A 24653-nucleotide genomic window follows, 5' to 3' on the forward strand; every position below is an offset into this window, starting at 1 on the left:
AAAAAAATAGGAAAAACTCTGGTCAGTTGGCTGACGTCAGATTTTCAATTTGAGACAACTGCACATACATGCATATGCATTTACACACATGTAACTGTTTTATTATCTCGTAAGAAGGAAGAAAACAGAAATGTGACATTTAACTCTGTTTATTGAGGCACAATTAAACAATCCACACTGGTACTCATGTATAGCATTACCACAATTAATATGCACACAATAAAACCAACCAATTAGCTAATATCTAACAAACCACTTGATAACAGACATACAACTCTGTTAAATAAAACAATGAATTCAATATCATAGACACACATATGCAATCAGTTAATAGCAGTGGTGATACCCAGCTATAGTGTTCAATTTCCTCACTGTAATAAATGCAATTCTCAATTACAAAATTCAAAACATCAATCGATATGGATATAGATGAGAGCTGGAAAAGCATCTGCATGATCACAATCAAAATACTACTCATTTGTTTTAGTTCCCTTTTAAAAACCAACTATTAACAAAGAATTGCTACAATACAATGAGGGACTACGTCTTACCAGCTCCCATCTCCATTGACTGATAGCTCAGCCGAACTCCTGTCAATTACACTTTCATGCTATTTATGCATGTTGTTCATTGTGTTGTTCCTAAACACTTCTACTTTGCCATCAAACACAATTGGGTGCTGAGGACAAACCTCCCCACCTCTCATCTTGAGCCAAGACACCAAATCAAAATCTCCCCAACAAAACCCCAAATACAGTGATAAAACATGCCACCATACATCCCCTTACAATAGAGTATAGTGCAAAATGTCTTGGTATGCTGAAGCATTAAGAGTTCCCTTCTTTGGAAGTAAGGGGCCTAGCCCAACCCCTGAAGAACAACCCCATGCAGTCAAGCAGATAACATTCTCCTGGCATCTGCCAAAACCAGACTCATCCATCAGACTGCAAGACAGAGAAGTGTGATTCGTCACTCCACAGAACCTGTTTCCGCTGCTCCACAGTCTAGTGGTGGTGTGCTTTACACTACTCTATCTGACACTTGGCATTGCATTGTGTGTGTGGGTTTCAGAGATGCTGTTGTGACACTGCTTGGTGGGATTCAACTTGCCACCACTTGCTAGACAATAATGTAACTTATTAACTCCTGCATGTCAAGACTTATTCAGCCGAGGAGGGGAACTAAGGATTACATTATTGTAGAGATTGTGCACATCCTTCCTGACTTGCAACTCAACCTGAAAGTCCTGATACGTACCAAACTTTCCTGTTGTTGCATACAGGTTGACTGCAGCATTTCACAAAGCTCCACTAGACACAAACTTTGTTAGTAAATTTAGTTCCTCCATTCTGGATCCTGCTTCTTGTATTTGTCCGTTTATATGGGTTCATGTCTCATCCTCCTAGATCTTTCACTTTGGTAGAGGAAGAAAGATAGGAGATGTGCTCCTGCTGTGGCTCATTGAGGGCAGATGAAAGACAGGAAGAGGTTTATCTCGTTCTCGATCACTATGGAAGTTGGATGAATGTCTTCAGGGGAGTAGAGGCAGGATGTCATCTGCCAGGTGTCTATCAGGACAACAGGCAGCCCCTGGAACATGGCCCTGAGAGTACAGTCCAGCTGCCAGGAGAGCCAGTCACTGGTATAGACGTCCTTAAAGCCTGTGTTGGCCGACTTGATGATGACCAGGGTGCGAGGAGCCCTCTGTAGCAAAGACACCACTGACCTACGGATGATGGCCAGACGGCGCATATAATAGGCTAGAGGGTACGTGGAGAAGTGCTCCCAAGCGTCAAACGCGATGACCATGTGCTCCCCTCCAGCCAGGTTGTCAATCTCATTAGCAATGTAGTGAATATCAGCCATGGGGGTCTTTTCGGTGCGGAGAGGCAGCCCATGTGCACGGTAGGTGATGAGAATGTCTGACTCAGTGTCCACCATCATCAGAGGGCCTGACTTTTCAGAGGTGTGAAGATTCAGAGGCTTCAAGGCTGAAGGAAAGTGAAGTGGTCAGTCTCTGTGACGCAATAAAATGCATTTTATAATATACATACGATATTTTAATTCAGTTTTTGACATTCAAATAAAAATTTTCAGTTGAGTGGAGGGAATTTGTGTAAGAAATATAAATCTGTACTAATCTGGATAAACTGGAACATTTGCTGAAATGTGTGGTTGGCATTCTACAGTTCTGTTATAAATTTTACCACATTCAAAATGACCCTTGTAAAGGAGCAGCAGGAGTTACCAGTAGAAATGATACAAAATGTCATGTATTGTAGGAATCTACATTCTCGTAAGGGCTGCTTTTTCTTTTGGTGGAAATGCTGGTCTGGTATATAAATATATGTTCCAGAGGAAAACTGAACTCTTACAGGGCACAGCTTTCTCCAGATACTCGAACCACTGGCGCAGGGTGGAGTCTCCCCTCATGTGTATCTGCTTGCTTCTGAGGCAGCGAATGACATCTGAGCTGGAGAAGGTCCGGCTGCGACACACCAGTGATGTCCAGTGATCCTTGAAGAAGAACCCTGAAGGTACTGGTGTGTTCAGACCTGGCACACATTTTTTGGTTTCACCTGTGAACCCAGAAAGACAGAAAATGCACGCTGAGGAACGTCTTTGTGCCATTGAGATGAATTATTGTTATTTCTACCTTGGGGAACAAAACTGTAGCAGCGCTGTACACTATTTTTCTAACAATGCCTTTTTTGATTCTGTCTTGGATTGTAGTTTGTCTCACTTCTCCTCACTAGACATGTTTGCCAAGGGAGGCTCTACCAGAAGATCCAGACAACGTACAGTACTGTGGAAAAGTCCTAGGCAGTCAAAGGAAATGTATACAACTATTTATCTGTGTAGTATATAAATATGGTCAGACAAAAAACAGAATTTAATATTAGAACACATACTAATTATGAGCAACACAATAAAAACTAACAAGAATTTCTTATGTTCTTCAAATGGTTACTGATACCTTGCTGGATGGCTAGATGAATACCATTTTGGTTCCTAAACCTCTCATCAGGGGCACCTCAGCCATTTAATGTATTTGTTAGATTTCACCACAAGCTCATTTAATTGATTAATTATATATAAAAATCACCGATGCATAGATTAGCCATATTGTAAGACTGTAAGATTTCATTTACTGGAATTTTATCATGCACTTTAGTACGATTAAGAACGAAATACCACTCCTCTTAGACCAACAGCATAAACTGATAAATGAAAATTAAAAACATAAGGAGCATTAAAAAATGGCATATACAACACACATAACGCACATACTGTAATGATCTGTGCACGAGCGGGGAGCGGGGAAGCAAATCCGAAGACGGAAATAACAGAACGGGGTTTTATTGAGGAAGCGGGGAGCAGCACAGGATATACGTTAATGACGGCTCTGGGGAAAACGGACTCAGACGCGAACTAAAGACACAGAACATGTCAGACTGATGGGCACAATCGGGGGAGCACACGTGGTTGATCAGGGGACGTGGCACACACTAGGACTAGACGCGCAAGTCATGACAGACCCCCCCCCCCTCCCCCACCCAAGGCACGCACTCTGGCCGTGCCCCAAGGGAAGCGGCTGACAGGACGAGACCGGGGACACCGGACCTGAAAAACAACACCAACAACATCACTGGGGCCCAGCTGGAGTAGGGACCGAAGCTTCAGGCGAAAGCGAAGCCTCGAGCGGGGGCGGAGCCTGGACCTCAGGCGTGGGCTGAGCCTAGGCCAGAGCATCAGGCGGCGGTGCAGCTGACGCCGCCGTAGCAGGAGCCTCGGGCGGAGGCAGAAGGTACAATCAGGGGAGCACACATGGTTGATCAGGGAGCGTGGCACGCAAAAGGAATGGACGCGCAGGTCATGACACATACAGCCCATATCTATGGTGATCCAGGTTTGGAAATGATTAAGGGCTGATACACTTTGACAGATGTAATATCACAGTTTTAAATCAACATGAAGACCATTTAAACTTTTGGTATGACCAAAATCACATACTTACGCAATAGGTACTACATTTTATTAGAAGCCTACTACTTGACTGTACAGTATATCTGCATGAGAACAGTATGCATGCACTCAGACATACTGTGGTCACCGTCTTGCATATTACCTTACCTGGATGTTTTACCATGATATAACAAAAGTTAAAAACTGTTAAAGACTATCAGAAAAAATAATAAATACTCGAGTCAACTTAAGCAATTGGATACTGTTACTCTACTTAAATTTGTACTGAGACGTTAACTGACAGCATGCCAGGGAGAATTGCAGAGGTAAAGGGACTGCGCTGCAAAGACTCTTTGCATAAACGTAATGTAATTTTCAATAAAAGCCTTTAACTTATGAAATGCTTGTAATTATACTTCAGTATACCGTAGAAACATCTGACAAAAAGATTTACACTGAAGCAGCAAACTTTGTGAAACCAGTACCAGTGTATTTCTCAAAAATTTTGGCCACGACTGTACATGTTGAGCTTATATATGTACTAGTGAGTGAACTTTATATTTGCATGATTGTACAATAAAAACCTTTTAGCCTGTTCTAACAATAAGCATATGGTTTATGTCAGCCCTCTATGTCCTTTTCCATGTTCATATATATGTTGTTTTTGCACATTTAACTGTTCATGTGTGTTACGATTTGTGAGGAGTCTCCATGCAGTAGCTTTTCCTGTGGGTTGTCAGATGGATAGGGCTGTGATAGTGTTACTTGTATGACTGTATGAAGTCCTCTTTCATCGTGATACAGAAAATGACACTTTAACAGAAAACATGATGGGAAAAAGAAAGACATTTTCGATCAATGACAAATATGGACTCATCAAGGCTTATGATAAACTGTCAAAAATGAGCCAAAGACACGTACAGTAGTAGCGAAAATAAAATACGCTATATTTTATGTACAGTACTGTAATGTATTATAACGTAGACCTATTTGAATTATGCACAGTTCAGTAATTTAATTAGTACAGTACTGTAATTTGAAAAGTGTTTGAAATCAGCTATACTGTATGCTCGATAAAATTCTGCAAATATCAACGCTGTCTGTTTTGTTACCTTAAACTCATGTAATTAATATACAAAGACATAAGTTTATAATGATCTTCCGCTTATACTGATCAATTTCACAGGATTATTATATGTGGTTTCCACTATAGCTGAAAGATATTTACCTAACTTATTCATATATTTTTGTCCTTTATCAACCATCCTGTATGACATTTATTCATATGCAGCGATCTTTCCCAACTCAGCCGTCCAAACCATCTGTCCAAGCCACAACTCAATTGAAATGTTCTGGCGAAACCTTGAGAGAGCTGTGCATAAAGAAATACCCACAAACTTTAATGAACTGAATTAATGTTGTAAATGAGAGTGGGCCAAAATATCTGCACAATGATGTGAGAGACTGATAAAGTCATACAGAAAACAATCACTTCAAATTATTGGATGATTATTATTATTAACACATGCTTTCTCCATTTTGTCTTCATTTTTGTTAAATGACACAGTAGAATCTATTGCGAATTGTTTTACACCTGAGGTTAAATTTAAATAATTTTAGAACTTTTATTAGAACTAATAATTTTAGTAGGTAGTTTTTTTTATTATGTCCTGATACATAAAATCATACTTTCTTTTTCACATGACTGACTTGCTAGTTCCTGTGTGCTCCGTCTCACCACCTGTTCACCTCTTTGAAACACAAAGTGTCCATATTGTATTTAAGTCCACCTTAGCTGAGTCCAAGTCAAGACCAAATCTTTAACCTTAGAACTGACAGAGGGTGTACTTTCTTTTTCACGTGACAGTATTTGCTGAGAGTGGGGAATGATGAGTAGGAGGCAAAGAACACTTACGGATATCAGTATGATGAGCAAACACATTGATGACTGGGCTACTTCCTGGAAGGACGATGTTTGTATTACCCCTGCAGAAATTGACAATGCATTATTTTAAAAATAATATCATTGGTATGTAGGACAAAATATGAAATAAATAAACAAATAATTCCAATTTCTCTTATGTGGTTCCCTGATGGTGGAATAAGCTGCCAAACCACATCTGGTATTCAAACCACTTTTCCACCTTCAAGAAGTCCTCAATACCCATCTGTTCCATAACCATTCCCTGAATGTTCTTATGTTGCATTTCTGCTCCTTGAATAGTCTTACTAGCTTCTTGCTTTGTTGGAAGTTGTTGTGTAGCTCCTGCTCCAATGCTGCTTACACTTGTGCCTGGACATTCTTTGAAGGCTCAGCCTAGCTGCCTAATTGACTCACTGATGGCCTGTATGCTCACAATGAGCGTTTCGCCTCATTTGAACATCACTTTGGACAAAGGTTTCTGCTAAATATGTAAAATGTAGATATTAGCACTGCAGCCTCATGTTGCAGTTGAATGTTGTAGGTTCCTGTTTCCTCCTGCAAAAACATGCAGTTAAGCTGGCTTGCTGTCTCTAAAATTGCTCATATGTATCTTCTACCTTGAGCCCTGGGATTCCTGGAAAACTGTTTATGCACAGTACATATACTACATATCATATTCGTATGTTATAGAAGTGAATTGGGAAAGAATGCAATGCTAAAGCATAAGGCATATTATAGCTGATGCCTGAAGTGTACAGAACAAGCAAAATCAGTATCATACCAAGTAAAAGACAATATTCAACTTTTAAAAAGGGGAATTTCTGAATCTTTTGTGAGAATATGTATGTTGTACATGTATTTGAGTAAAAAACAAAACAGGGAAAAGTGTCATATTCCCACGGTCAATATGGGGCAATGTTTGGACATTTTACTTCATAATGCTGACTGATAAGACACTGAAAACAGGAATATGTTGGATGTTGAAGGGCCTGAAATTAGCACAAGGCCACCAGGAACAGTTTGAGTTAATTTTACCTTTTAGTCAAGCATTTTGCTTGGTGACAACCTACCGATACAGTAATCACTGCATCAATAAGCATAAGAAAGTATTATATTTCTTACTTGTGTTAAAAGTTAAAAGCATGGAAACAAAATGCAGCCCCTGATGGATTTTTTTTAAACATTACACACAATGGCTGGTTTGTGAGAAATTTAATTTCAGGATTTGATGCAGCAATGACATCCCATAATGCTACATCTGATTAGCACATGTATTACTTTTCTATGAATTTATGATGCGAATTAAGCATTAGAATTACCATACTGATGTAAAACAATTGTGGATCCATAGACATTTTTTTTTATGAAACATTGTTGGTTATTTTTCAATCTGTTTAGATGATTTAAAATAATGTTACTATTATTATTTTTAGTTGCCACTTATTATCTTAACACGATAAGATGGAGTTGCTGGACTGCATGTAAAAAGCAATAACAGCCTCACCCGTCTAAGATCTTGGACTCATTTGTGGATAGTTCGGCTTGGTACATCCCCAAGCTGTGGTAGACCAGAGCACTGCAGGGCAGAGAGGAGGGTCGGAGGCAGAACCAGACCTCCCCACTGCGAGGGTCACGGTATTCACAGCAGCAGCGGCTTCCATCCCCCACCAGCCGTGGGCTCTTCATGCCATTGCACACAACATTCTCCTTTATATTCCCATCCTCAAAGTATCCAATGAAGGAGACCATGTCCGGATCCCGCTCTCTGTGCCGGCTCAATACCTGAACAGCTTCACTGGAGTGAATCAGCCGGATTGAAACGTGGGCAGAGCCGGGCCAAAGCAGTGCGAAGCTGACTGAGTAGGTCCCATTGTCATGATCTACCACAAGACCAAATGTACTAGCTTTGAGCTCTGTGTTGTATAACTTGGCTTGGAAGAAGTCCCCTCCATATGTTTTAGGAACTCCTCTGCCATTTCTTGCGACCACTGATACATTTACATAGTCCCCAACAGTGTAGTTATCCTTCCAATTAAACAAAGTGAAGGTGCATTTGCTTGGGTCTGTGGCTTCAGTGGGGGTGGGGTTTTCTATGGTGGGTGAAGGCCACTTGAGCATCTTTAACAGGGATTCCCATTCTTCAGCGCTGATTCTAGGAGTGTCGGCCAAAGAATGAGCTGCATGAGGCAGCCGTGTGGGTTTTTGGAAGTTCTTAGTAGAATGATTGCGGGACACTGGCTTTGGCATTGTCCACTTCTTAAGGGTTCCGTTCCTCATTTGAAGGTACAGGTATATCTAGGTAAACACATTAGTAGGAATGAATGCAGATGTCACTCTCACTTTTTGAGTGTACAGAAAAAAATAGGCCTCACGGGTTAAAGTCAATCATAATTAATTAAATTAATACAGATAATAATCACTTAAAATATGAATATAAATTCTATCTGTTATGTCCCCTGTGTGTGCCTGGTTCTGCAGGAGATGTCATTTTATTGGTTGATGGTTGCCTTTGATATCATGGTGGACATTTCCATGGCCCATGACACAACCCAGGAGTGCCATATGAACTCAGTTGCTTTATAGAAAGCATCATAAAATCAAAATTCATAAAAACAATAAAGTCATGCCCTGCTATCAGAATTCCAACCATTTGAACCCTCAGCAGACTCTTCGACCTCTTTGTTTATAAACTCTCAGCAGCAATACCACTTGCAATTCAAACTTGGTAATCCAGCTGAAGCTAAGTAGGTTTGGATCTTGTCAGTGTTTTGATGGGAGACCAATGAGGAAAGCTGGGCTGCTGCTGTTGGAGTGGCCCATTAGATTAGCCCGTGCCCTGCTTATCCTGTGGTTCCTGTGTTCCAATGCCCCAGTGTAGTGATGGGGGAAAAGTGAAAATGGTGCAGTCCGTGGGTAACATGTAAAATGGAGATCCTGACTATCTGAGGTCATAAAAGATCCCTGGGTATATTATAAAGAGTATGGGTGGTACTTTAATGTCCTGGCTAAATTGCCCACTGTAGCCCTTTCAAATCTGGCCTCCTAATCATCCCCTATATCTTACTGGTAAATTCTCTCCTGCCCCTTTACCACCTTAGCTGTGTGGCGAGCGCATTGGCACAGAATGGCTGCTGTTGCATCATCCAGGGGCGGCTAGACAATGGTGGTTGAAGCAGCTCTCCATTGATTCTGTGAAGTGCTTTGGGTGTCTTTAAAAGTGCTATTTAAATAAAACATTTATTTATAAATATGCCAGTATTTCAATTCCACACCACCCAATGGCTGGGACCAAAAATGTACCAGTTATGCTGCCACTTTCAAACTGCAAAAAAATATGAAACCATATCCCATATTTCTTCAGAATGGGACACAGATTTTTGTTTTTATTAATAAGGGATGAACCTTGTAATTACTGGATGGGTGGCAACTCTAGTTGTTTTCCATATATATGAGACAGGGACAGAGACAGAAATGTAATACGGACACTTAATGTCCACTGAAAATACTAGCGCCATCTGAAAAGGCAGCACAAGACATTCGTATAGCAAAGGGTAAGAAAGGGCATCTGTATTACTAGTTATCTCTAGGTAAATAATGAGCTAACCAGTTAGACTTGCTATGTGTTTTAGTCACATCCTATAAAGTGTGACAATAAATCACCCCTTACTACTGGCAGCAACAATGGCAGCTATCTTGAGAACTGTGCAAATGAAACCTTGAACAATGAACGTGTAAGACATGTATTTCCTCGTGCCTCTTATCAAAGAAGAAAGAAGAAAACAATTTACTACTTTTATTATGGTCTTGCCACATTGTACATTTTTACCACATGCTATTGTTTCACCAATTTTAGAACTAAATGTACATACTTTAGAATTGATAAAGCAGGGTTTTCTAAACAATGGACACCATGCCAGCTGAAGCTATTTCTGCCTGTGAAGTATGGGCTAGAGTCCAGTGTGTGGTAGGGGCTAGAGTCCCCTGTGAGGTAAAGTCCTCTGTGAGGCAGCCATCAGAAACATGAAGGTCACCCCATTGTGACTGGGGTACCTAACAAGACTCATAAACTGAGACACATGTGCAAGTGGCATGCATAACTTGTATTAAATTGACAGAGAACACAAAGAATCCAAAATCAGAATATCTGGCTGAATATTCCATCCTTGGCTGGAGGAGATCGCTCACAGCCTGTAAAATGCACCTGATGTCATTAAAAGTAATGGTAACGGAATCGGGGTGGGTTGTGAAAATGTCATGAAAGTAACTAGTTCAAATTGGGTGCCATCATTAAAATTCCCATTAAGTGTAATGCTGTGCATATGCAAATGTGCGAGGTACAAACAGACCAGGTGGGATGCCTCAGTTCTCCAATCATGTGCCATTAAACTATAGCAGAAGAATTGCAACAAGAAGATGTCATTAATCAAGTGCCTGTCACACCCTACATGGTAGAAAACGATGTGGATCTAGTGATAGAAATATGATATTTCTGTTTCATCTAGCTATTTTTATACAGATAAACGGAAATGATTCTAATGATTATCAGTGTTAATTTTGACAGCAAGTTTTTATTTAGTTTTAGTCATAGTCTTTTGACTAAATGTATTTTAGTTTTAGTCATAATTTAGTCATCTAAATTATTTTAGTTTTAGTCTAGTTTTAGTTGACTAAATATCATGTGTCATGACCAGCTTGTACGATCCTCCTGTGTATCACGCCCCCTTTTCAGCTGTTCTGTGTTTCCGTTCCTGAGTTTTGTGTATGTAGTCCGTATGTTAGTCCGTTTCCCCAGATCCGTCATTAACGTTTGTTCTGTGCTGCTCCCCACTTTGTTAATAAACCCTGTTTTTGTGATCCTCGTCTCCTTTATGTTTCCCCGCTCGTGCAGTGGACGTAACAGAACGACGGATCTCCAAGGGAAAAAGCTCAGCGCTGTAGAAGAAGAGTACCTTGCAATCTCCAACAAGGTACTCTATTGGCTGGGACAGCCCGGCATTCGGGAAGACCCTGAAGCCAGCTATGCGCTCAATCGATGCTGGGACATCCTTGAGGTGATGTCCCTACTCGCTGAAGCGAAAAAGTGAGAGGAAGTATTGGAGAACCTCCTGCGGCTGCGGGAGAGAACACGGGTATGGCTGGCGAAGCCGGCAGCTGTCGAGGACGGGCTGTACGACCAGCCGTCCGCTGAGGCATCCCAGAGCCTGGATAAAGGGAAGCGGAGAAAGAAGAAGCGGAAGGAATGGCGCTACCCAGCTCTCCGCTATCACCCCTGCCGGGATTAGGGGGGAGCCCCTCCTGATCCTGAACCCGGCAGTTTTCTCGCCCGCTGAGGTCGCCACTACCACTCCACACACACAGGCGCCTGACATTTGTATACCAGCCGCTGGGCAGCCACGCTGGCTCTCCCCTTCATTAGGACATGCCTGACTTTTAAAGGGCCAAGGGCAGCCAAGGATGCCATTCCCCGGGTCCCCAAGATTCCTGCTCCGGCCCCGTCCAAGGTTCCTGTTCCGCCGCCACCGCCCAAGGTTCCTGTTCCTGGGTCAGCAGTCTCTGCAGCGCAACTTACTGAGCTTCCTATACTTCCTGCCGCTCAGCTCCCCAAGCTCCAGGAACTTTCTGAGCTCCTTGCGCAGTTCCCCGCTGAGATTCTCACTCACCTCCCTTCTGAGGAACCTGTTCTTGCCTCGCCTGTCCTTGATTCACCTGTTCTCCTGGTTTCTGGCCTGCCTGTTCCAGTAATGTCCATGCCTGTTCTGCTGAATGCCGATGTACCAGCCCCGGTGGTTCCAGTCCCAGTGGCGGATGCACCACCCAGCGAGGCTGTGGTTTCTACTGAGGTCCCGGCTGTGCCTCCTGCTTCGACGGAGGCCCCGGCGCCACCTGGGTATATGATTTGACCCGTTTTAAAGATGAGAAGCTCCTCTCTACAGCTTCTGATGCCGCGCCAATTGTTGCCACTAACGACAACAACTTGTATAGCTGAGGCATTGCACTATCCAACTCCCTGTCTTTAAAAATCTCTTTCTTTTAGCATGAAAACTATAGCAGGCCCCCAGCATCTAAAGAGTAGCAGTATGGCTGCCAGGGACGGATTATGGGTTGTATGGGCCCCTGGGCAAAACGTTCGCGAGGGCCCCCGCCCCCCCACCACCACCACCACCACCACAACCACCACAATTCAAGGGCCCTTGGCAGCCAAACGCCCTCCCTATAGGGTCAGGGGCCCTTGTAGGCTGAGGATCAAAGAATGTAGGCCCTCTAAAATAGACAAACGAAAATACATTGTTGATAAGCGTTGCAAATTGTTTTGGGCTAGGGGCCCCATGGGCCCCCTGCATCCCAAGGGCCCCTGGGCAGCGGCCCTGCTGGCCCCGTCCGTAATCCGTCCCTGATGGCTGCCCTGACATTCAGCTGGCTAATCCTCTTAACCATTTTTACAACTGCTTTGATACTTCTAATTTTAGCAATGAAATCCAGGAATTCAGTAATAAGCTGACAGATAATCGGCATTTTAACTTAAAATAAGAGCATGTGCATGTGTTGCTTCTGCCCTTTCCCTGGCTTGTTCTCAATGTCTCCTGCTTCACCTTATTCTTCTGTAGGGAAGACCGGGGATGACAGTAATGTTTTCTACACTTTTGCCTGTACCTCAGACCTGTTTTATGGAATCACATTCAAAATTTGTTACAAACTACCTGCATGTGCCTTCTGTTAATTGGCAGTGTTTTATTTCTGTATTACAAACACAATGAAGCGCAACCCTGACTTAAATGTAACATTATAAATGATTTAAAAAAAAAATTCAAGTTATTCAAAGATTTAATAATTTTTTCTTGTTCAGCAAAATTTGTGGGTATGCATGCATATGTGTACAGTATGTCAGTCACAACCAAAATGAAAGATCACAGTAAAACCAAACCAAATGTGCATCTGTGCACCAGTTTTAATAACTGAATAATAGTGTGTCTGCATGTGTGTTTGATGCTATTCACCATCAGAATCACCGTGGTGACAGGTGTATTGAATTCCTCCTGGTGTTCAGGCTTGATGGGCCCATCTTGGACAGTCTATAACAGGGGTGGGGCCCCTGATCCATGAAAAGCCGGTGTGGGTGCAGGTTTTTGGGATGATCTCTCAATTGGCCAATAACAAAACAGTGGTTCTCAACTCTGGCCCTGAGCAGCCACTGTTATTGGCTGAGAGTTCATCCCAAAACCCACATCTACACCAGCTCTCCATGGATCATGTTCCCTACCCCTGGTCTATGCATTTCACCCAATTTTCGCACGCACTGCAGAAGTTGGGCTTAAAAAGTTGTCTGGTGGGCAGTTAGAGAAATACCATTACAACCATCCCAGACTGTGGTAAGCATGAACATATTTACCTTGCAGCTAAGAGCAACAATATTAGCTCACAACTCATATCTTGTATAAAATATATTTACGTAGGCACATAATAAAGATAAAATAATAAAGATTATTTTAGTTTGAATAATGCAAGTTTGCAATGCTATTATAAAAATAATGTAAAAAAATACTTTCTTATCTCAAATTTCCTTTTTTGCTTAGAAATCTGAGTGTTTGTTACAGAGTGCTCCTTCTTCACATGTGACATAAAGACTAAACTGAGCGTGTGCAGCAGAACCACCATTAAACCAGGATTTAAACTGCAGATGTTTATAAATATCGAATGATCTTTTCATTTTTTCACGGCTGTATAATTAAGAATATCACACAAAACAATTAACCTCTTTGAAACTTTCACAGATTCTGAGTTCCAGTGCTTATGACCCGAAATATTATAAGGTACTAAGAATACAAGATAAGAGACCCGATACAGCAACCAGTGTATACCATAATGCATTACAGACTGGGTCCTTTGCCCGTGAATGTAAAAGTATTTTGCCTAGATATGCTAGACATGTCTTAGCATCCTCAAACCATTTTTTTTACATGTACTATTGTTCCGTATTGACGCAGTGCATTCCATACTCACACCCGGCGCGGACAGCATAATACCTACTGCGCGAGAGAGACTAGGTTATACTACGAGTGTTACATGATTTTAATAAATCCCATTACTTTTCCAAAACTTTTTGATATTTTTTTATTTTCCATAACGTTTCCAGGTCTTGGAAAAACATTTCACAATTCTTCCCGGATGTTCATGACGAAACGAAGAAGTTTAGAACTTTTTTTTCCCCTATTCAGTTGCATTCAGTTTTATTTGCACAGCGTATTTTCACAACATTACTTTGTCTCGAAGCGCTTTACCTTGTAGTACCATGTAGTTATATATGGAACACGGGACCATGTTGAACCAGTTAACAATCTTGACAAACAGGCTAATTACGAAGAATTCACCACAAAAGTAGACAAGTGGACATGCTTTACGCCTCACCGTTTCAGATGTGTTCCTCAGGCTGTTTACTTATATTTTTTAATATTTCCTTTGAATTACATGTTAATTACACTGCGATGTTGTTTAGAATGCCATACCAATTCCACAAATCAAAAGTGTGCCGAAATCAACTACAATGGAAAAGAAATCAAATTTACAATTCAAAGAGTGGTTATAAAAAAATAAATCCTTTAAAAATTAAATATGTTCGCTGTTCGATATAGAGAAATTTAATAAGTGAGCTGATTAGAAATGATTCTGGGTTTGACATGCAAGCATCAGGTGTGAAAGTTATTAAGTTTTAAAATAATTATTTGAATTTAATCTTTTTGTAGTAGTTTACAAGTACGCAATTAATATTCCCTGAACTCATTCAATTAGAATTTTCTGAATTAATCAAAGAAAAATACTTACAGTCAGATGGATAATCAAGACAGCCAAAAGAATGCTCCTGTTATAACAATGCATACCACGATGATTCATATTTTCTGAACTTTTATGTTCGTTAAAATTTAACTGCACATGGAATAAACCTACAGCACATCAAGACGGCACAACAGGCTCAATATAATAGAATCCTGTCGTCCAATGTAACTGCATTGTGTAAACAGACTACGTCATTCAGGTAAACAATTTTAATTCATTCACTGCCCTGGGGTGCATTTCCCAAAAGCATAGTCACTAACTGGACTCAAATGTGACCCATTACCACGAAATGAGATTTACAAAATTTGTAAATTTCACCCATAAGACTCATTTCGTGGTGATGGGTCACAAATGTCTTTTTTTTTAATTTCTTTTTGTAACCAGGGACGGTCCTAGACTGTTTGGGGCCCTGGATGAGCACCCCCTCTGGCACTATATCCCCCCTCCCACACAGACAGACACATAAAACATATTAAGGATTGTACATTAACACATTTCGTTGTAAAAACTGATGTCGGAACCATACTGAATTTAACCAGTGTTTTAAGATTATGTGAGGGGGATATAGGGCTCTCGAAGGAATAAACAGATATAATAATCCCGTATCACAGGTGATATCCAATAATTATAATTATATATGTGTAACATTGGACATTTTGTTATTTCCACTTGCACTCTTGTGTGAACCTAAGCTTTTCGCATACACTGACCTCTAGTGGTATCAGGTACAACTGCTTGGCTCTCTCAGTTTTGGAGATTAAGCCAGCACATTGCTGATGTATCTCGAGCTGTGCTGACCCACGGAATCCCAACTTTCTGCTGTTTGTGCCAGGTACATATCATGCACTTTCGTATGTTCATTTTGTATTTTATTTTATTCATAAAGCTCTCAGTTTTGGAGATTAAGCCAGCGCATTGCTGATGTATCTCGAGCTCTGCTGCCCCGCGAATCCCAACTTTCTGCTGTTTGTGTCAGGAGAATAAAATGGCTGCATGGTCCCACGTCCCCTCGTTCTTTGAGGGAAAAAAAGCAATAGCATTGCAAAAAGGAGTATTTTATGGGGTTTTTTTGGAAGCTGACGAATCCACGGGGAAACATTTCGCAAACATGAATTTAAATTGGCTGGAAGAGCTGAAAATTCCCTTTGAGGACTGCAGAGGTTAGTCATATGACAATGGGGCCAACATGAGGGGAAAAAACAAGGGCGTTCAAGCCAGGCTCCTGGAACCGAGTCTCTCTTTGTTCCCCTTGGAGCTCATACACTGAATTTGGTTGTAGCTGATGCTGTAAAGGGATCTACTGATGCCACAAGTTACTCTGGAATTTTGCAGAAACTTTACAATTTGTTTTCAGCCTCCACTCAGAGATGGGCCATCCTGAAAAAAACATGCTAACATTACACTGAAGATGTGGTCTGTAACGAGGTGGGAAAGTAAGATCAACAGCATTGAGCCCCTGAGGTACCAAGCATCTGCAGTGAGAGAGGCTTTGATTGTGATGAGAGACCACACCAAAGACTCAGTCATAATGACTGAGTCCCAGTCTGAGGAGGTGAGATCATACAGATTCAGCATTTGTACAGCGGTGTGGTATGACATCCTGAACCAAACCCACCATGTGAGCAAGCTCATGCAGTCTCTCAACATGCATGTGGATGTAGCGGTCAATCTCCTCAAAAAGACAGAGAGAGGTCTCCGCAACTACAGGGCAACAGGCTTTGCATCTGCACAAATGTCAGCCAAGGATATGTGTGAGGACATGAACGTAGAGGCTGTTCTGCAGCAGAAAAGACTGAGATCTACAAAGCGGCACTTCTCTCACGAATCAATTGATGAGCCATTGAGTGATGACTTAAAGAAGCTGGAGGTGACCTTTTTTAATGATGTTGTTGATGCTGCAGTGTCTTCCATCCAAGAGAGATTCACCACATTACAAAATGTGGAAGAGAAATTTGGAGTACTGACACATTTCCCAAATCTCTCAAATGATGACCTCACTGAACAGTGTAAGACCCTCAGTGCTACTTTGCTTTTTCAGGACCAATCAGACTTGGATGCCAGAGAGCTTTCACAGGAGATTAAGAATTTGAATGACTTACCATCAAAATCTATGACCTGTCTTGAGCTGCTGAACTTTGTGCATGACAGTGAACTCTAAGAAACATACCCAAATTTGTGGACTACTGTAAGAATTGCAGTTACTCTACCTGTAACTGTGGCTTCAGCAGAGGGGAGCTTTTCAAAGCTGAAACTTGTGAAGACATATCTGAGGTCCACTATGTCTCAGGAACGCCTCACTGGCAAATGACTGAATGAAGACAGGGAAAGGTGTTGCTCAATATGTTTTGTATGCCACTGGTCAGTGTATGAGACACCTGCCTCATTTTCATGCGAAGGGAAAGCACTGCTCAAGGATACTAGTTTAATTATTTTGGGAACTGCACCTAGTTAGTCTGTATGTGTGGAAGGCTTACCCCCATTCTTAGGAAGAGGGGATACATTGACTATAGGAAGTTTCCAGTAGAAACTGCAGGCGGCATTGCTCAGAAAATTTGAGAACGCGTTTGCCTTGGGGGTGGGGGGGGGGGGTTAAGCCTGGCCAGCTCGTCCCCTGCCCACATGTACTGCCCAAAATTTAGCATAAAGGAAAGGGAGATCTCAGTGTTGGTTGGAGCTCAGCCGTGGGATAGAGTGCGCATCGCCCGCCACTTTCTCGGGATTGACGTGTTGGTCTCCTGCCAGGACTGAAAGGGGCTCCCAAGTCTAAGAGTGAGGGTAGGTGATGATGGCATGTCCGAGTGTGAAAAGCTTTGCAGTGTCAATGTGTTGATTAAATCAATTATCACAATAACTATAATATCAATTTGCACTTCCTATGTATGCATGTTTCATTGTCACTCTTTTTTATATACACATATAATCTCTTGTATTTTTTCAGTTTTATTCATCAATGAGATTATATATAATTATTGGATATCATCTGTGATATGGGATTATTTTGCATTGCCTTTGATCCAATGTCTTGGTATTGATTTTAATGCAAGGTTATTTTGTATTGCTTGTAATGAATAACTTTTAGAAGCGAATCTAAGTGTGCCTTTTTGTTCCTTCGAGAGCCCTATATCCCCCTCGCATAATCTTAAAACACTGGTTAAATTCAGTATGGTTCCGACAACAGTTTTTACAATATAATGCGTTGATGTACAATCCTTAATATGTTTTATATGTGTGTGTGTGTGTGTGTGTGTGGGGGGGGGGGGGGGTCTAGGACAGTCTAGGACCTCCCCTGTCTTAAACTGATCATTTTCATCAAAAGTGATCAGATACATGTTAAAAATAAGTTTTTTTTCTAGTGCTGGGAAACACTTAAAAAATGATTTCGCTAATCACAGCATTCAATCGTAATTACTTAAAAATGTAAAATGTATGTTTTCACCTTATCTCACAACAGGTTTATTATCTTGGCGTCTCTCATATTCGCTCTCTCCTCCTTTTTTTTGCAGGAGTGCAAGCAGTAGAAAAGTAGTGAGGAGCCTTGAGAAATCTTCTGAGTTGCAATCGTAACCGTCGCGGATGGGCTACGCGTAAAACAACTGTTTCGCGCGCACATTACAAAACTATGATGCGGATATAAAGCAACTTCTTTCTGCGTACGAAAACGTAAAATGAGCTATGGCTTACATTATTGTCTATATTTATTCTTCTTTAGCACAAACATACGTAATTATGAAGTAAAAGTCTTACAATATGGCTAATCTATGCATCGGTGATTTTTATATATAATTAATCAATTAAATGAGCTTGTGGTGAAATCTAACAAATACATTAAATGGCTGAGGTGCCCCTGATGAGAGGTTTAGGAACCAAAATGGTATTCATCTAGCCATCCAGCAAGGTATCAGTAACCATTTGAAGAACATAAGAAATTCCAAAACCAAAACCAGCCAAAACCAACTACAATGAAAAGGAAATCAATTTTACAATTCAAAGAGTGGTTATAAAAATAAATCCTTTAAAAATTAAATATGTTCGCTGTTCGATATAAAGAAATTTAATAAGTGAGCTGATTAGAAATGATTCTGGCTTTGACAGGCAAGCATCAGGTGTGAAAGTTATTAAGTTTTAAAATAATTATTTGAATTTAATCCTTTTGTAGTAGTTTACAAGTACGCAATTAATATTCCCTGAACTCATTCAATTAGAATTTTCTGAATTAATCAAAGAAGAATACTTACAGTCAGAGGGATAATCAAGACAGCCAAAAGAATGCTCCTGTTATAACAATGCATACCACGATAATTCATATTTTCTGAACTTTTAGGTTCGTTAAAATTTAGCTGCACATGGAACAAACCTACAGCACATCAAGACGGCACAACAGGCTCAATATAATAGAATCCTGTCGTGCAATGTAACTGCACTGTGTAAACAGACTACGTCATTCAGGTAAACAATTTTAATTCATTCACTGCCCTGGGGTGCATTTCCCAAAAGCATAGTTACTGACTGGACTCAAATGTGACCCATTACCACGAAATGAGTCTTATTGGTGAAATTTACAAAATGTGTAAATTTCACCCATAAGACTCATTTCGTGGTGATGGGTCACAAATGTCTTTTTTTTATTATTTCTTTTTGTAACCAGGGATGGTCCTAGACTGTTTGGCGCCCTGGATGAGCACCCCCTCTGGCACCATATCCCCCCTCCCACACACACAGACACATAAAACATATCAAGGATTGTACATTAACACATTTCGTTGTAAAAACTGATGTCGGAACCATACTGAATTTAACCAGTGTTTTAAGATTATGTGAGGGGGATATAGGGCTCTCGAAGGAATAAACAGATATAATAATCCCGTATCACAGGTGATATCCAATAATTATAGTTAAATATGTGTAACAGTGGACATTTTGTTATTTCCACTTGCACTCTTGTGTGAACCTAAGCTTTTCGCATACACTGACCTCTAGTGGTATCAGGTACAACTGCTTGGCTCTCTCAGTTTTGGAGATTAAGCCAGCACATTGCTGATGTATCTCGAGCTGTGCTGCCCCACGGAATCCCAACTTTCTGCTGTTTGTGCCAGGTACATATCATGCACTTTCTTATGTTCATTTTGTATTTTATTTTATTCATAAAGCTCTCAGTTTTGGAGATTAAGCCAGCGCATTGCTGATGTATCTCGAGCTGTGCTGCCCCGTGAATCCCAACTTTCTGCTGTTTGTGTCAGGAAAATAAAATGGCTGCATGGTCCCACGTCCCCTCGTTCTTTGAGGGAAAAAAAGCAATAGCATTGCAAAAAGGAGTATTTTATGCTCATACACTGAATTTGGTTGTAGCTGATGCTGCAAAGGGATCTACTGATGCCACAAGTTACTCTGGAATTTTGCAGAAACTTTACAATTTGTTTTCAGCCTCCACTCAGAGATGGGCCATCCTGAAAAAAACATGCTAACATTACACTGAAGATGTGGTCTGAAACAAGGTGGGAAAGGGAGATCAACAGCATTGAGCCCCTGAGGTACCAAGCATCTGCAGTGAGAGAGGCTTTGATTGTGGTGAGAGACCACACCAAAGACTCAGTCATAATGACTGAGGCCCAGTCTGAGGAGGTGAGATCATACAGATTCAGCATTTGTACAGCGGTGTGGTATGACATCCTGAACCAAACCCACCATGTGAGCAAGCTCATGCAGTCTCTCAACATGCATGTGGATGTAGCGGTCAATCTCCTCAAAAAGGTCTCCGCAACTACAGGGCAACAGGCTTTGCATCTGCTCAAATGTCAGCCAAGGATATGTGTGAGGACATGAACTGTTCTTCAGCAGAGAAGACTGAGATCTACAAAGCGGCACTTCTCTCACGAATCAATTGATGAGCCATTGAGTGATGACTTAAAGAAGCTGGAGGTGACCTTTTTTAATGATGTTGTTGATGCTGCAGTGTCTTCCATCCAAGAGAGATTCACCACATTAGAAAATGTGGGAGAGAAATTTGGAGTACTGACACATTTCCCAAATCTCTCAAATGATGACCTCACTGAACAGTGTAAGACCCTCAGTGCTACTTTGCTTTTTCAGGACCAATCAGACTTGGATGCCAGAGAGCTTTCACAGGAGATTAAGAATTTGAATGACTTACCATCAAAATCTATGACCTGTCTTGAGCTGCTGAACTTTGTGCATGACAGTGACCTCTAAGAAACATACCCAAATTTGTGGACTACTGTAAGAATTGCAGTTACTCTACCTGTAACTGTGGCTTCAGCAGAGGGGAGCTTTTCAAAGCTGAAACTTGTGAAGACATATCTGAGGTCCACTATGTCTCAGGAACGCCTCACTGGCAAATGACTGAATGAAGACAGGGAAAGGTGTTGCTCAATATGTTTTGTATGCCACTGGTCAGTGTATGAGACACCTGCCTCATTTTCATGCGAAAGGAAAGCACTGCTCAAGGATACTAGTTTGATTATTTAGGGAACTGCACCTAGTTAGTCTGTATGTGTGGAAGGCTTACCCCCATTCTTAGGAAGAGGGGATACATTGACTATAGGAAGTTTCCAGTAGAAACTGCAGGTGGCATTGCTCGGAAAAAACTGGAAATTTGAGAACGCATTGTCTTGGGGGGGGGGGTTAAGCCTGGCCAGCTCGTCCCCTGCCCACATGTACTGCCCAAAATTTAGCATAAAGGAAAGGGAGATCTCAGTGTTGGTTGGAGCTCAGCCGTGGGATAGAGTGCGCATCGCCCGCCACTGTCTCGGGATTTACGTGTTGGTCTCCTGTCAGGACTGAAAGGGGCTCCCAAGTCTAAGAGTGAGGGTAGGTGATGATGGCATGTCCGAGTGTGAAAAGCTTTGCAGTGTCAATGTGTTGATTAAATCAATTATCACAATAACTATAATATCAATTTGCACTTCCTATGTATGTATGTTTCATTGTCACTCTTTTTTATATACACATATAATCTCTTGTATTTTTTCAGTTTTATTCATCAATGAGATTATATATAATTATTGGATATCACCTGTGATATGGGATTATTTTGCATTGCCTTTGATCCAATGTCTTGGTATTGATTTTAATGCAAGGTTATTTTGTATTGCTTGTAATGAATAACTTTTAGAAGCGAATCTAAGTGTGCCTTTTTGTTCCTTCGAGAGCCCTATATCCCCCTCGCATAATCTTAAAACACTGGTTAAATTCAGTATGGTTCCGACAACAGTTTTTACAATATAATGCGTTGATGTACAATCCTTAATATGTTTTATATGTGTGTGTGTGTGTGTGTGTGTGTGTGTGTGTGTGTGTGGGGGGGGGGGGGGGGGGGTCTAGGACAGTCTAGGACCTCCCCTGTCTTAAACTGATCATTTTCATCAAAAGTGATCAGATACATGTTAAAAATAAGTTTTTTTTCTAGTGCTGGGAAACACTTAAAAAATGATTTCGCTAATCACAGCATTCAATCGTAATTACTTAAAAGTGTAAAATGTATGTTTTCACCTTATCTCACAACAGGTTTATTATCTTGGCGTCTCTCATATTCGCTCTCTCCTCCTTTTTTTTTGCAGGAGTGCGAGCAGTAGAAAAGTAGTGAGGAGCCTTGAGGAATCTTCTGAGTTGCAATCGTAACCGTCGCGGATGGGCTACGCGTAAAACAACTGTTTCGCGCGCACATTACAAAACTATGATGCGGCGATAAAGCAACTTCTTTCTGCGTACGAAAACGTAAAATGAGCTATGGCTTACATTATTGTCTATATTTATTCTTCTTTAGCACAAACATACGTAATTATGAAGTAAAAACACCTTGCGACGTATTTCGGTTCCTCGCGTCTGCTTGAGCTGATGATGAGATTCCCGCCAGTGAACGTTTTCCTTTATGGTTATGCTTATAAGTTTATGCACCCTAATTAATGTGTGTTATTGCCATCTGCATAAATGCAGAGCGTAAAATGAGGATTTCAAGTTAACATTACTCTGCTTTGCTTTGTTCTTAAATGTAAGAACTACTCATTTGTAAACTGAACCCAGTACATGAAGTAAATTAAGGACATACAATTTGTACAGATACATCATGTTTACAAATATGGATTAAGTAAGCAACCTAAAAAAGTTAGTAATTATGATAGCTTATTTTGTGCAAGTAAATATAAATGAGATATTTTTCGTTATATTTACAAAGCCTCAAAATTATTTTTTTTTCCCTCCACCATCCCCCCTCTGCGGAGGACTACTTTATTTCTATTTATTTATTTATTTATTTATTTTTATTTCCTCTAGAGAGTGAGAGGAAGAGAGAGGGGGAAAGAAGGACGAAAATGGAGAAGAAGGGAAAGAGAGAGAGAGGGAGGGAAAAGAGGAAAAAAGAAAAAACAGATAATCTGCTTCAATACCTGCTGATGAGAGAAAACAACCAACATCTGTACGAATCACAATGAACATGTTAAGAAGCAACAGCCGATTAAGACAGTGTGTGTTTGTGAGTACCAGTTTGTACACCTGTGTGTAGATCAAGTCTTGGAGTCCTGTAGCTTCACAAAGCTCCACTAGACACAAACTTTGTTAGTAAATTTAGTTCCTCCATTCTGGATCCTGCTTCTTGTATTTGTCCGTTTGTATGGGTTCATGTCTCATCCTCCTAGATCTTTCACTTTGGTAGAGGAAGAAAGATAGGAGATGTGCTCCTGCTGTGGCTCATTGAGGGCAGATGAAAGACAGGAAGAGGTTTACCTCGTTCTCGATCACTATGGAAGTTGGATGAATGTCTTCAGGGGAGTAGTGGCAGGATGTCATCTGCCAGGTGTCTATCAGGACAACAGGCAGCCCCTGGAACATGGCCCTGAGAGTACAGTCCAGCTGCCAGGAGAGCCAGTCACTGGTATAGACGTCCTTAAAGCCTGTGTTGGCCGACTTGATGATGACCAGGGTGCGAGGAGCCCTCTGTAGCAAAGACACCACTGACCTACGGATGATGGCCAGACGGCGCATGTAATAGGCTAGAGGGTACGTGGAGAAGTGCGCCCAAGCGTCCAACGCGATGACCATGTGCTCCCCTCCAGCCAGGTTGTCAATCTCATTAGCAATGTAGTGAATATCAGCCATGGGGGTCTTGTTGGTGCGGAGAGGCAGCCCATGTGCACGGCAGGTGATGAGAATGCCTGACTCAGTGTCCACCATCATCAGAGGGCCTGACCTTCCAGGGGCATGAAGGTCCAGCAGCTTCAAGGCTGAGGGAACGTGAAGTGGTCAGTCTCTGTGACGCCATAAAATGCATTTTATAATATACATACGATATTTTAATTCAGTTTTTGACATTCAAATAAAAATTTTCAGTTGAGTGGAGGGAATTTGTGTAAGAAATATAAATCTGTACTAATCTGGATAAACTGGAACATTTGCTGAAATGTGTGGTTGGCATTCTACAGTTCTGTTGTTATAAATTTTACCACATTCAAAATGACCCTTGTAAAGGAGCAGCAGGAGTTACCAGTAGAAATGATACAAAATGTCATGTATTGTAGGAATCTACATTCTCGTAAGGGCTGCTTTTTCTTTTGGTGGAAATGCTGGTCTGGTATATAAATATATGTTCCAGAGGAAAACTGAACTCTTACAGGGCACAGCTTTCTCCAGATACTCGAACCACTGGCGCAGGGTGGAGTCTCCCCTCATGTGTATCTGCTTGCCTGTGAGGCAGCGAATGACATCTGAGCTGGAGAAGGTCCGGCTGCGACACACCAGTGATGTCCAGTGATCCTTGAAGAAGAACCCTGAAGGTACTGGTGTGTTCAGACCTGGCACACATTTTTTGGTTTCACCTGTGAACCCAGAAAGACAGAAAATGCACGCTGAGGAACGTCTTTGTGCCATTGAGATGAATTATTGTTATTTCTACCTTGGGGAACGAAACTGTAGCAGCGCTGTACAC

The 24653-nt window shown here is 41.3% G+C and overlaps 1 protein-coding gene and 1 long non-coding RNA gene across 14 annotated transcripts in view; one reads left to right on the forward strand and one right to left on the reverse strand.

Moving 5' to 3' along the window:
* Positions 1 to 133: 133 nt before the first annotated feature.
* The window catches only part of LOC125750350 (NXPE family member 3-like), a 73498-nt gene continuing 48978 nt past the window's right edge, over positions 134 to 24653 (reverse strand). For 2 of the 11 annotated variants that reach the window (XM_049028019.1, XM_049028014.1), the window contains 2 exons: positions 24340 to 24543; positions 23420 to 23952 (listed from right to left, as the gene is read on the reverse strand). In XM_049028019.1, coding sequence (XP_048883976.1) covers positions 23420 to 23952; positions 24340 to 24543 — 737 coding nt within the window. Of the gene's footprint in view, positions 1992 to 2375; positions 2580 to 5881; positions 5953 to 7394; positions 8186 to 11550; positions 11774 to 14707; positions 15086 to 18954; positions 19024 to 23321; positions 23953 to 24339; positions 24544 to 24653 lie in introns of those variants that run through there. The other 9 variants (XM_049028020.1, XM_049028018.1, XM_049028015.1 and 6 more) reach the window with 9 other exon arrangements.
* Positions 14857 to 24653, forward strand: part of LOC125750353 (uncharacterized) — a 31901-nt gene continuing 22104 nt past the window's right edge. Inside the window, exons 1-4 of one of the 3 annotated variants that reach the window (XR_007400324.1) lie at positions 17328 to 17494; positions 18223 to 19165; positions 22294 to 22440; positions 23006 to 23525. This is a non-coding gene — a long non-coding RNA (uncharacterized LOC125750353). Of the gene's footprint in view, positions 14919 to 17327; positions 17495 to 18222; positions 19166 to 22293; positions 23526 to 24653 lie in introns of those variants that run through there. The other 2 variants (XR_007400323.1, XR_007400322.1) reach the window with 2 other exon arrangements.

Source organism: Brienomyrus brachyistius, chromosome 10 (genome assembly GCF_023856365.1).
Source record: "Brienomyrus brachyistius isolate T26 chromosome 10, BBRACH_0.4, whole genome shotgun sequence".
NCBI classification, from domain to species: domain Eukaryota; kingdom Metazoa; phylum Chordata; class Actinopteri; order Osteoglossiformes; family Mormyridae; genus Brienomyrus; species Brienomyrus brachyistius.